This window comes from Tauraco erythrolophus, chromosome 1 (genome assembly GCF_009769465.1).
Source record: "Tauraco erythrolophus isolate bTauEry1 chromosome 1, bTauEry1.pri, whole genome shotgun sequence".
Classification (NCBI taxonomy): Eukaryota; Metazoa; Chordata; class Aves; order Musophagiformes; family Musophagidae; genus Tauraco; species Tauraco erythrolophus.
This window is the reverse complement of record NC_141465.1, coordinates 38166775-38179991: the sequence shown is the minus strand read 5'-3', so window position 1 is coordinate 38179991 and position 13217 is coordinate 38166775. Positions and strand designations below refer to the sequence as shown.

Below are 13217 nucleotides of genomic sequence, written 5' to 3'. Positions count from 1 at the left end.
GTCCCAATTTTCTAGAATTCTGCACATTAGCAACTTCTGACTTCTTCTAACTTGCAAACCACCTAACTTTAACATCCAGACACGTAACCAGTAATTACTGAGCCGGCATTATAAGAGGGGAAGAACCTTTGTATTTGCGTAACACTTGGTTGCACTGCTTGGTTGATACAGAACAGTCAGCTGCATTTCATTTATTGCCTGCCATGAGTAAGAAATCCCCATTCACTGTTCCAGGATATTTTGCTCAGACAGGGGATATTCCTGCCAAACAGCAGCAGCAATCTTGGCTGAAAAAACTCTCAGGGAAGAACCCCTAGTATTACATCTCTGAAGTTAGACTCACTGTTATTATAGATAATACTATGGTTATCAAATATGGCTTCCTCACACACTGGCTAGTATTTAAGAAAAGATTTGTTTTGGTACAAACATGCCAAGCTATTATTAAAACAGTCCGAATGAGACATGATTTGCCAGTTAAGAAATTTAGTGTTGTAATGGTAGAACTACGTTATTTAATTCCCCCAATGCAGCAGACACGCTTTGATCCAAACACTATATCTGATCACAAATCGAGCTGAAAGAAATAGTCTACCTGGGTATTTTGTTTCACAACGCCAGAGAAAGGCCATAGTAGGATTTTTCCAACCATGTCTGAACAGTCAGACACTTAGCTATATTTACTGAATGAATAAACTGCCAAAAATTAACTAAGTTGTTTTTGCAGGAAGGTGTCCATAATAGAACTATTAGCAAGTCTGACTGAGGGAATTCAGAGACAGATAAAGGAAAGCCCCTATTGTTATACATTTCCAAAATGCTTTTCCATTATGGACATAGCTGCTAAATGTTTCCGGAATTCAGTGCTGAAACTTTACAGGATACATACTCTAATGCTCCAGAATACACAAAACTGCATTGTAAAAACCAATAATGGGATAGACTACTACTGTTGTGTCAGAAAATCTTATTATGTGAGGATTCTGACATCTATAAAATGAAACATAGTATAATGGGGAATAATTGAGTTCATTCTACTTACCCACTCACTACATGCCCTTTATTATTTTCTGACTGCAAACACAGCTATTGGAATGGGAGGGGGAAGAAGAGAAAAAGACTTGGCCGTCTATCCATATGACTATTTTGTCGCTCTAGGTTTAGAATAGAGGCAGTTAGGAACAGAACATATACGTTATGTGTTAGTTTTCAATGGAGTAACATATAAGAAAGCCCTTCTGCATCACCTGCAAAATTACTGCTTTGCCATTTAACAGCCTACAACAGATTGTTACTGCTGAAGATTTTAATGAACATGTTTTGTCAGTAATAAAATTCAAAGACAGCTCTGTCAAACTCTGAAGCATAAAAATGCTCATAAGGAAAGGATAATTATCGCTACTTACCGATTCCGTACTTTGTCCTGTAATATTCTTTAGTGAATTCATCACAATCACAGAGTATTATCTTCCTTCCCCAAACATTAATTACTGCCCCTATTTTCAGGTCAATGTCTCTGTAAAATTCCTGATGCACTGCTCCCGTCTAATAAAAGAGGGAACATTTATATAGCAGCTCTATAAATCTCAGAATCCCATAACTTTTCTTAAAATCTAGGTCATTTAGTGCGTGTGATTTAAAATATAACCTTCATAGCCCATTTGCAAGTATTTCTCACCCCATGCTAAGCCACGTCATTTTCACAAACATGGAATTTACATACAGTAAATCTCTGTAGTTTTAATTTGAGCTATTCTCCAGTGGTATCGTAATTTTGTAAATAACTCTTTTTGTTGTAGAGGATAACAACCATAGAAATTACAAAAAATACTATAAAGACATTCAACAGCTGGAGGCATTCAATAATAGCTGACCTTACGATTGTCCAGAATGTACCGGCCTCCGTTTCCTACTGACTTTCCAAACACATTGAGAACAGTGCGACTGGTGATTGCGCCTGGCTGATACAGCCCAGTGGGAGCACGCTGCAAGAAAAGAGACCAACTCTTAAGAAATACAGTTAACAGTGAAGAAAGAGAACTCAGTTACCTTAGAACTAGCAGGTTTTTTATGCACTGACTGTTATTGTCGTATTTTCTGGGGAGAATTTTTCATAAATTCTAAGGTAAGAGTACACTACTGAACCTAAAAGTCAGTGTGTATGCCAGAAGATGCATTCAGAATCTTACTGTGTATCCGAGAGCAAAGTCTCCTTTCTCTTGGAAGTAAACAGAAAATATAAAGGTTAGCACATCCAAACTATCACATCCTTGTCAACATCTGCTCTAAAGGCTATTATTTTGATTGGCAATAATTATAAAAACATGCAAAAGAACCACTCAGGGTTGGTCCTACTGTGCCAAATACAGGAGATTCAAGTCAGCATGATTCTATTGGCAAAGTTGTAAGTATTTTTGTTTCTATTTTAAGTTGCAGAATTAATAGTAATTTATTCCAGTAATATCAAACTTAACATGCAAACATATTATTTTTTTAAATTATGAATAAACTGCTGATGCAGGGTAACCAAAATGGGTTATTTTGTCATACCACCTTCCCCAACACACCAACTTTTGACTGATCTCCTCTGCTGTCCTTCTCAAAATTTCCACTGAATTCAGAGGAAGAAGCCAGCCCTTAAAATTGCAGCATGCACTTCAGTGGCAGAAGCAGTCAGTCAATACAGAGCCACTGAAAATCACCTTCTCAGAACACAAGATGCACAAGGTGAGAAAGTGCAATATTTTGCTATTAGGTTTTTACCATAAAACCTCACATACATCTATGGCATCACAAATAGATTAGCGGTATTAGAAGGAAAAGAGGGAAAAATTCCCCAGTGTTTTACTCCATCTGTGGGTTGACCATTATTCTATCATCAAGATCTGTCTGCAGCAACACAGGAATGTATCCAGCTCATTAATTTTATATGTTACAGAGGACTGAAACCCCTTGAAGATTTCTATGAGAGGAGTCTTCTCAAATAAGCACCTGATTAATGCCTGACAAAGCTTATTCATGGACTCCTATCAATTTTAACTAGCTTTGCATACGGTCCCAAATCTAGGAACTCAATTTTAAGAAATCACTCTAGATTTGCTACAAAGAAGTAATGTTATGGAATACAAAAACTGGACTTCTCCAAAGGTTCCATGTATAAGTCCTATGGATCTATTCTGAATTCACCTGAGTTTTACATTAGTTTATCTATCAATATTAATTAATTTTCTGGACTTCCTTTACTATACAGCTTTATTAATACATTTACCTTCTTACACTAATGTGAGAGAAAGGAAATCATAGAATATCCTTCTGCCTAAATTCTCTCTCCTTTTAATTTAAGTATGACAAGCCTAAACTTTTTTTTTCCATTGCTTATTATTGTATGAATATGTGTGCAAAACCTAAATCATACAATTATGAATAATACTCTGATAACACTTTCTAAATATCATTACAATCCTAATACAGGATTTTCAAAACAAGGTATTCCATATTTCTTAATTAGTGGAAGAATTTGAAATAAGCTGAAATTTTCATTCCTCACCTTTGGAAGTTTATCTCTTCTGAGGAAAAGTGGAACTGCATCCCGGCCTGAGTTTACTGGTATAATTTCTTTTATGTCAATAGTATCATCAGACAAATAATAGTGCAAGACAAGTTCCTGTGCGTCACGGGATGTGGATTCTGGGTCATCCCACACACAGAAAAAGCGTAAAACATGTCTATCATGCTCCAGAAATTGTTTCAAAGTGTCAATGCGTTCATAAGGCCGCAATGGCTTCATACTATCCAGAATCTGCAGATAAAGGAGAAATTAAGAGAAATACCTTTTAATTGTTCGATCCTAAAAACAGCATACCAGGCTGCAGAGTACCACCTAATCTTAAAACTCGCTTTTATGATTTTCAAATAACACCACACAATTACAATACATGAAACACTACTTATGCCATTACCAAATAACTATTTGCAGGGTTGCTGTGCCCTCAGAAAATATATGAAAACAATTTTGGATTGGTTTTGATCCTTGTTTTTCTTGTAATAAGGTCCTTCAGATCAGAGAATTGTTAAATTATTTATAGTACAGCTCACATTTTCAACAAATTGCCCATGGTAATCAGACAACTACAACTCCAAATAGTATCACCCTTCCTGATTTACTTCCTCAAAAATTATTTTTTAAAGACGATACAGTATGAAGAACTAATTCTTTCTTTTCCCTTTGGTGTTTTCTTTCTTTTAGCTTTAAAACATAGTTAATCAACTTTTGATTCATGTCATATAGTTGGCAAGTACTAGGTATCTATGTTTTCCTCTCAATATACCCCCATAGGTCTGAAAAGGAATAGTAAATTTCCAACTAAGATATATTCCAGCTGATGTGATCTATGACAAGATGTTAGCTACAGCCACGTTGCTGCAAAACCAGTAGCACTTCATTAAATTGGATCCCAGGATGATGATCCAATCCAAGAATTGCATTTACTTACTGTCAGTTACAATCACATGCATAAATGGTGACCTGAACAGGGTGTTTCTCCTAAGCCAAAATCCATCATGTCCAAAGTGGGTTAAAGGGGCAAGACTGTCCTTCTAATTTACAAAATTCTACAAAATTGCTTCCAGAAGAGGATGGTGACAGACATCAAAGAGACAGTGTAAGCTGAGCTGTCAGACCAGAAAGAACTGTTGACTATGGGCAGTTTATATTATTGTCTAAATCTCTATTTATCCACTGATACATCTTCTGGCCTTAAAAATCTGAGAGAGAAAAGGCCCGTTCTTTCAGTGCATCAAATCTTAAATTAAGGAGAGCAGAACCAAGTTTTGCCTGCCAACATTCTTGCTGATTTGGAGCATTCTTTCCATTTCAGGCATCATCATGCTCATATGCGTGGTATTTACCAACCCAGTACTATCTTTCCTCCTTCCTGACCCTTGAAGATGCAATGAGCTACCAAATACAGCCACAGGGCCAGATAACATCACCTTCTGTGGGATATCATCTCCAACAGCACAGAAATATGAATCTTAGGGTCTTGCCACATTTGTCATTGATCTCATTTTCTATCTCATTGTATTCCTTCCTTTCCTTCATACCTTCATTTTCTGGCCATCTGCACTATTAGGAGTCTAGTGCAAACGAATTTAATTTTCCTCAAAGCAGTCCAGAGCAATCCACCCTTAATAAATTTTAAAAATTACCTTCCACAAATTACTCATAGGAAAGCGAGAGCATAAAGCAGCCAGAATTTGCTAGACAACTTTTCTGCAATTTCTCAACAACTGAGACTATTAGGACATAGATTCCAGTAATTTTTGTTCTTCTGATGCTCTTATTTCTCAAAACTCTTTCCCCCTCTCCATTTTTTTTTAGGCATACATATGCACAATACTTGATTGTTTTGCTTGTTTTAAAAAAAAAACAAACAACCCCAAAACCCACCAAGCACGTTATGCAGTACCACATATAATGCTGACAGAGTCTACCAATACTGAGACAACTCAGCATGTGTTAATGCACACCTGTTACCTACAAGGCCTGAGTAAGGGAAAAGCAACCCACAGCCAACCTGAGTCACCACTACACAGAACCAGGAGACGTATTACAAATGCTACTTTTCACTGGGAGACTGCAAAAAGCCTGAAAGCATGAATGAAGTGAAACCAACGTGTTGGCCTGAGAGTGCCTCAAACACATGCAAAGTGTCCTACACGTATCAGTCATAATTACCTTCCATTTTGCTACTCTGAGATGCAGCAGGGTTTTTTTTTGTAAGAGGATTAAGCTGAATGCAACAGACACATGGAATGTTTATTGCTTTCAGAGTACTTGGCTGAATCTATCACAACAGGCTGCATGTCATGGGCCAACAGTCCTAACAGGGTCAAGTCAAGAAAAAAATACAGTGCCGTCTGCACTCATATTAATCAAGAAAAACATAAGTGAAAGAAACTGTCATTATTGCCTACAGAAAACATCACTCCCACCACTATTTCCAGAGAAAAGACTCCGAATCCTGCAGAGAGGAATCCACATAGCATCTAGGAGCTGTGAGATTTCTGGAGGATGTGTGTATGTGTTCCTATATACTCATAAAAGAGGGAACTGCATTCAGACAAAACCTTACCAGTCTTAAAACTGCAGAATGCTGGGTTCTGCATGACAGAAGAATTTGCTTTACACATGCAAAGAGCTGTTAATAACACGTAGGGTAGAGAGGAAAGCGGCATATGAATAGACCAAGTAAATGAGTCTGCAGGAAGCCACTGATGTGCTTGAACCACAATTCCAATTAGATCTTCCTTTAAACACTTTTTATTTTTACCAATTATTTTGTTCTGTCTCAAAAGGTGTGCGAAGACATCAGGACAGAACCCGCTATATCTGGGACTTCACTATGTTGGTACAATGAGTCATATAACGAAATTTTAAAAAGCAAGTTTTCTCTTGTGATTCATTATGTCGAAATAGCTACCTCTACATACGTTCTATTTGCTATTAAAGAAATATTTTATATAATGCATATTACTAATAGCACTTTTATCAAAATCAAGTTTTTACTATTACTGCCTCATCTGACCTTTTGCCGCTGTTTGGTGTACGGGTCATCTGGACGACCTGAGGGAGGATTTAATCTAACTCCCATCTTCCTCAGGAAATATTTTGTAAATTGGTCACAATCTATAATCTTATATCTTCTGGCATAGAGGATTACTTCTGTGTTGACATTGAAATGATCTATAGTATAGAACTGATCTTCATGAGGAGGTGGAAGTGGAATCCGATGCCGTCGAATAATAGTTCCTGTGAAATAATTAGAATAAATTAATAGAATTAATATCCTTTGCTCAAAAGATCACTTCATAGACGTGCTAATTTTCTATGCTGACATGACCAAAACAGATGAAGCCGTATGGGACAAACAAAATTATCCTTCATTCAGCAAAAGAACTATTAGGTAAGAGGATTCTTTTTATTAACAACAATACTTTACGCTGATCATCTTCTAGAACCTCAAGTTCTAGTATTTGACTCAAGTTAATACAGAAAACTACCACTTTCTGGACCCAACAGGAAACCACTGGAATAAATCGCCATGTGTTGCTGCAAACACAACAGGTTAGTATTTTTTCAACAAGAATAGCAAAGACACTGCTCTTATTAAGAAAAGAGATGTCTTTTTCACTTTTACTGAGAATAAAGCAGTCTCCAGTACTCGTTAGTATCATTAATTTTTCTTTTAAAGAAAACACACAAAAAGTTATGCAAAAAAACATGTGGCAGGGGTCTATAAGAGCCGCTAGATTTGTCTACACTCTGCAGGGTGAGGAGATCCATATACAGCTAAGGTTAGAGAAAAAACTGCCCTGCCAAGGAAAAAAGTGTCATCTATCAAGCAGAGAAGCTGGTGCATTCAACGGAGCTTCCTAAAGATGCAAACTGGAAGTGGAGACAACTGAGATGAGTTGGGCTGACTGCTGAGCTGCAGTAGAGAAATGTAAATATTGATCCATCTCAGAACCACACAGCTAAGAACTCGTAACATAGAGTCTATATGTCTTCCATAGTCTAACAGGAACACTATCCAAAAGGAAAAGAAAGGGAAATTAAAAAGAACACAGAAAAAAAATAGAGACATTCTAACTTTGTTAAAGTAAGTACACACTTAAGTTTTCTTCTTTATAATCTTTAAATGAAAGGGCTGTTGTGCTGGGGGAATTGTGTTTGTTTACATTTACCACATCAAAAGAGAAGGAATCTGCTATTGGTCTATCAGCTGAAAACTCACAAATACGTTAATGAATTGGGTAATGCTTCAAAAGTACTCACTGCTGATGATTAAGAGACCATCTCTCATACCAAAAGGTTGAAAGAGCTGGATCTGTTCAGCCTGGAGCAGAGATGGCTCAGGAGGAATCTTATCAATGATTATAAATATCTGATGGGAGGGAATGAAGAGGATGGAGCCAGGCTCTTCTCCGTAGTGCCCACTGACAGGACATGAGGCACAAATTAAAAATACACAATTCCCTCTGAACACAAGAAAACACTTTTTTACTGTGAGGGTGATGAAACACTGGAACAGGCTGTTCAAAAAGTTGTAGAGTCTCCATCCTTGGAGCATCTGGCTTTAGCTGATCCTGCTTTGGGTTAGGGGGGTTGGACTAGACAATCTTAAGATAGCCCTTCCAACCTCAACAATTCTGTGATACTACAAGTATTTTAGAAACAACTTATAAAAAAAAAGTAATGCATACATTAGAGAAAGCTATGCAGCTGCATGTGTGACAAGCTATGATTTATTCTGTGAAGTCAGAGTTCATAAAGAACAGCAGATTGGCAAAGCTGGGACTAAACTCCTTTTTTCAACATTATGAGAGAACAAAAAGGACAGTAGTGAAAGTTTTGCCACATCAGTATCTCAATATAGTTGTGTGAAAATACCCTGCAGAGAATAAAAAGATGGTCCAGTCGTCAACCTCAGGCTCTTTGCTGTGCTTACCAACCCAGACACCTCTGTAACACCAGCTTCGTAAAGCAGATACCCACCGGCTAAGACCAGACAGGAACCACCAACCCATACTATTATAAGAATCCCTTGCCACCATAGGTTCCCAACAACTTTAAAACTATAGTAATTACAAAAGGTGCAACTTTAGAACAACTACAGTAAACACAAAAATTCCCAAACTAAAAATAGTTCCAGTACTAACTTACTGCTACAGTAATAGTTTACTAGACACAATTATCTAAAAGGTCTGTCTCATTATCTCTTATTACAGAAGTGGATCTCTTTCCAGTGCCCTTCAGCTGTGCATCTGGTAGTGTTTCCCACCGAGTCCCGTTTGATGATTTTCCAGCACTGCTATTTTGTTTTCGGGATAGGTGGGGATGGAGAGGGCTCTGGGGAGAGAGAGGAGGAAGAGAGGCAGAGGAGGAGGGAGAAAGATATCACTGCGTGGTTTTTATTCGGTGTTCAAAGGGCCTTATTTCTGAGTTAGTTCATGGAAATTCTTTATTGTTCGCTTTATTTCCCTAGGGACTAATCTGTATGAAATATCTTCCACTACTACATTATGAGAGTTGTTTGTTAAATTCTAACTCCTACAATGGAAACATACCCTTATTTTTTCAGGGGAATAAAGCAACAAAGCAGATTTACTTTACATCCCATTAAAATAATTATTTAAGACCCGTTCAGCATCCTGATGTTCCGCACATACCAAATCCAACATTCTGGTTACTGACCTTTGTATAATAAATTTGAACCTCTATCTGCTTAAACATACTTATACACATATTTAACATGCATCCTCATGGAAATATTAGTTAGAAACCATGGTAATTAGCACATTCTAAAATTATGTAAAACCGCATCGCATTACCATTAACAAAACCACGTACTTTAAAATATGTTACCTGATTTTGGCTAAGTCTTGTATCACTGCTACAAAAATCAACAAATAATGTGCTAAGTCAGAACAGTCCTCCACATAAATGCAAATTCTGTTGAATCATAATTTTAGTGAAAATATAAGGGTTGACAATTTCTAATATGAGGTGTTTTCTGAGGGTATATTCACCTCAGAACTGGTGAGTAAGCCTTCAGCTAGTTTTTCATACCACTTTTCAAAGTACAATATACATGCCCATTTTGTTCTGAGGGATAAGAATTTCTTTCCTAATGGAAAATGTCTTGAAAGATAGTATCTGTAGCAATCCTTTGCTTTTATTAGATATCACTGTGCCTGATCTACACATGTAGAGGACACATTTCATATTGTTGAATTTGAAATTTCCCAGCTGAGCTTAGGTCTCAGCATTTTTTAAATTGTCCTTCCTTCTGGAAAATAATTACCTTTCTACTTCTAGAAAATTGCTACAAGTTGTTAAAAGAGGATCTAGGCATGTGCAACAGTCAGGTTGCTCAGAATGGATGGCTATTCTTGAGGTTTCTTTTGTTGGTTTATCGAGCAGGCTATCCTACTGCACCACCAAGCATTGTTTTAAATATTTGCATCTGGTCAGGCTAAAGCTCTCCTCTACTGTGCCCTCGTAAAGGGAGCTGGGGTACTGCTTTTCTGTGACAGTGGTGGTGGCATTGAGTTCCCACACCACGATTTGTAGTATTCTTCTTTTCTCTCAGGGCTCCTGGTGATTTGGCAACTACAGCAGGAGTTTAAGGAGACGTTAACAGTAGTGAAGGCTTTTTCACTATGAGGCAGCTCATGAAGCTGGGCAGCAAATGATGCGGTCTTCGCTGCTACACTGCAGAAGAAATAAAGTGGTATCAAGAATTTCTTCAGCACAGCTTTCTGACTCCATCTGCTCTACTCAGAGTGCATTAGAGAGAGGAGAGGAATGGGTAACACCTGGAGTTTGTACACTCTTTGACTGCTTGCACAGAAAGCAGGAGAAGCAACCACTACTGTTCCTGCAACGTGAAGAGTTCACCCCAGTAAACAAGGGGGCTTCTTACATTCACTTATTCACCCGTCTCAGAACATAGCAAGGTCATGATTTGGCCACCATTAAATATGGCAATATCACAATTATTTCAAGGCCTCAGGGGGAGTCTTAAACTCTTAGATAACTGGTTATATTGGCAGAGCCGACTGCAGCTTCACTTTCCCGCTTGTACTTTCCTCTTCAGCCAGCCGGCCTTGGGAACCCAGCCAGCAAGCAGCTCCACTCTCTTTTTCAGCTGGCTGACCTTGGGGAAACCAGCCAGCTGCTCCACTCCGCTCTGGCTTGCAGGGCCTGGATTGCACTGGAAGCCACAGTCAACCCCATGGGACATAAATGACCTTTTGATAAGACGGTATCAGCCAGCCATAGTCCTGTTAACTGGGAATTAGATCTACAAAACACTTGCACTGCCATATCTAGCCTGGCTCTCTATGGGAGAATTTCTTTTTATATGGGAAGAATAATTAGCATTCTGGCTCTGGAATAACACAGTGGAGTTTGTTGTGTGCTTCAGTTTACTGTCCTCCTCTTCACTCTGTACTCCCCTTATCTTTAGTTAAGTTTTTGTGCACTGTGATTGTCCTGGTATTTTTTGCTTTGATTCTGGTTTCTCAAGTTCAGATTGGCCTCTGCATTCCTTTGTATTTTGCATTGAATTTCTCTGTTTGTATAAATTTCTTCTAATGCTTCTAATATTTTCCAAAGTTCAAACTATAGCAAGACAGTTTAAATTTCAGTTACTTGGTAGCAACCTTATCTGTCCAAATTCACGTCCAAGTACAGCAGCCAATTCCATAACATGCTTTTTTAAAGTCACTGAAACACATTTCCCACAGATCATTTATTGTGTCACTCTGAGATTTTGATCAATGATAAAAGTACATTTTCTGACTTTTTTTTTTCTGAAGCCAATTTTTTTTAGTTTTGTAAAATCATATTTGAAGTTAGAAATTCTTCTAACTTCTTTGACAGCTATTTCTTCACCAAATCTTCCTGTAGTCCATAAGCATCTCCAAGTTTTTCTTCTGCAAAGCCACAAGCGCTACTCACAGCAGAGAATACAGTGGGGAACTACTACATTTCTCTGATCCCATCACGCCCAGGGACACCCATTCAGACCATCAAGCTCTCATTTGTGGGTTACAGCACAAGCACTGGTAATCCCATGGCCTCAAGGCATCAACCAGCCAAGAAGATCTACCTTTGATCACTCCACCACCTGCCTTTGATCTACCCCACCACTGCTATATCTACTCCACAAGAAGACTGCTGAGAACAGGCATTTGAGCTGTCTATTTTACATTGGTTCTGCTCGAGTAAACATCCAAATTAAGATCACTACCACTTTCTGCCTTCAACAGTTCAATTCCGCTTTTTCCATCACAGTTTTTTGCTGTTCCTCCTTTACACAATCCCTTTCCTGCCACTGCAACTCTCCAACTGTCCATATGGACTAAGTCTATCCTGCTCCTGATGTTTCCACATTTCTTTCTTCACCCACATCTCCACACCTGCGCTCTTTCGTTCAGTGTGGTTTGCCTTTCAACAACACGAGCTCTCCTACAGTTGAGCTTACCTCCACAAACCCCTGGCCTTTTAATTAACTGAAATGTCGTATTTCAGGAGATGTGCAGAGGACAGCACTGTGGTTAAGATCCTGAACTTCACTTCAGTTCCTCATCCTGTTAATGATCTTTTCTGCATGATCATGGGCAAGATTTTCATTTCTTTGTGCTTCAGTTTACCAGCTTCACAACGCAGACAGTTATACGTCTGTTCTCAGGCTTACAAATTCCCAGTCAGGACAAGGAATTTGAATACTATAAGAGAGACATATAATTATAATCATAGAATCACAGAATCATAGAATGGCATAGGCTGGAAGAGACGTTAGAGACCATCTAATCCAACCTCCCTGTCATGGGCAGGGGCGCCTCTCAACTAGATCAGGCTACTAAAGGCTCCGTCCAACCTGGCCTTGAATACCTCCAGGGAGGGGGCATCCACAACTTCTCTGGGTGATCTATTCCAAAGTCTCACGACCCTCGTACTGAAGAATTTCTTCCTAAGATTTAATCTAAATCTGTTCTCCTTCAACTTAAACCCATTTCCCCTTGCCCTATCAGTGGACACTCTTGTAAAAAGTCCCTCCCCAGCCTTCCTGTAAGTTCCCTTCAGGTATTGGAAGGCAGCTATTAGGTCCCCCTGAAGTCTGCTCTTTTCAAGGCTGAACAATCCCAGCTCCCACAACCTGTCCTCGTAGCAGAGGTGCTCCAGCCCCCGGATCATCTTTGTGGCCCTCTTCTGAACATGCTCCAACAGATCTCTGTCTCTCTTATGGTGGGGACATCAGAACTGGATGCAGTATTCAAGGTGGGGGTCTCACAAGAGCAGAGTAAAGGGGGAGAATCACCTCTCTCGACCTGCTGACCATGGTTCTCTTGATACATCCCAGGATGCGGTTGGCCTTCTGGGCCGCAGGAGTGCACTGCCAGCTCATGTTGAGCTTCTCATCTATAAACACCCCCAAATCCTTCTCTTCAGGGCTACTCTCAACCCACTCTGTGCCCAGTTTGTATTTGTGCCTAGGATTGTCCCGACTCAGGTGAAGGACCTTGAATTTTGACTCGTTGAAGCTCATGCAGTTAGCACTGGCCCATTTCTCAAGTCTATCAAGGTCCCTCTGGATGGCAAAAAATAAAAGAGGCAATAGGCCAATTTTTAATTGAAAATAGAATAA

At 38.9% G+C, this 13217-nt stretch overlaps 1 protein-coding gene across 1 annotated transcript in view; it reads right to left on the bottom strand.

Moving 5' to 3' along the window:
- The window catches only part of EFHC2 (EF-hand domain containing 2), a 66720-nt gene that overhangs the window by 37345 nt on the left and 16158 nt on the right, over positions 1–13217 (bottom strand). Inside the window, exons 4-7 of the mRNA XM_086615409.1 lie at positions 6588–6811; positions 3548–3799; positions 1875–1985; positions 1407–1545 (exon numbers count right to left, since the gene is read on the bottom strand). Of these exons, the coding sequence (XP_086471535.1) occupies positions 1407–1545; positions 1875–1985; positions 3548–3799; positions 6588–6811 (726 nt within the window). The remainder of the gene's footprint in view (positions 1–1406; positions 1546–1874; positions 1986–3547; positions 3800–6587; positions 6812–13217) is intronic.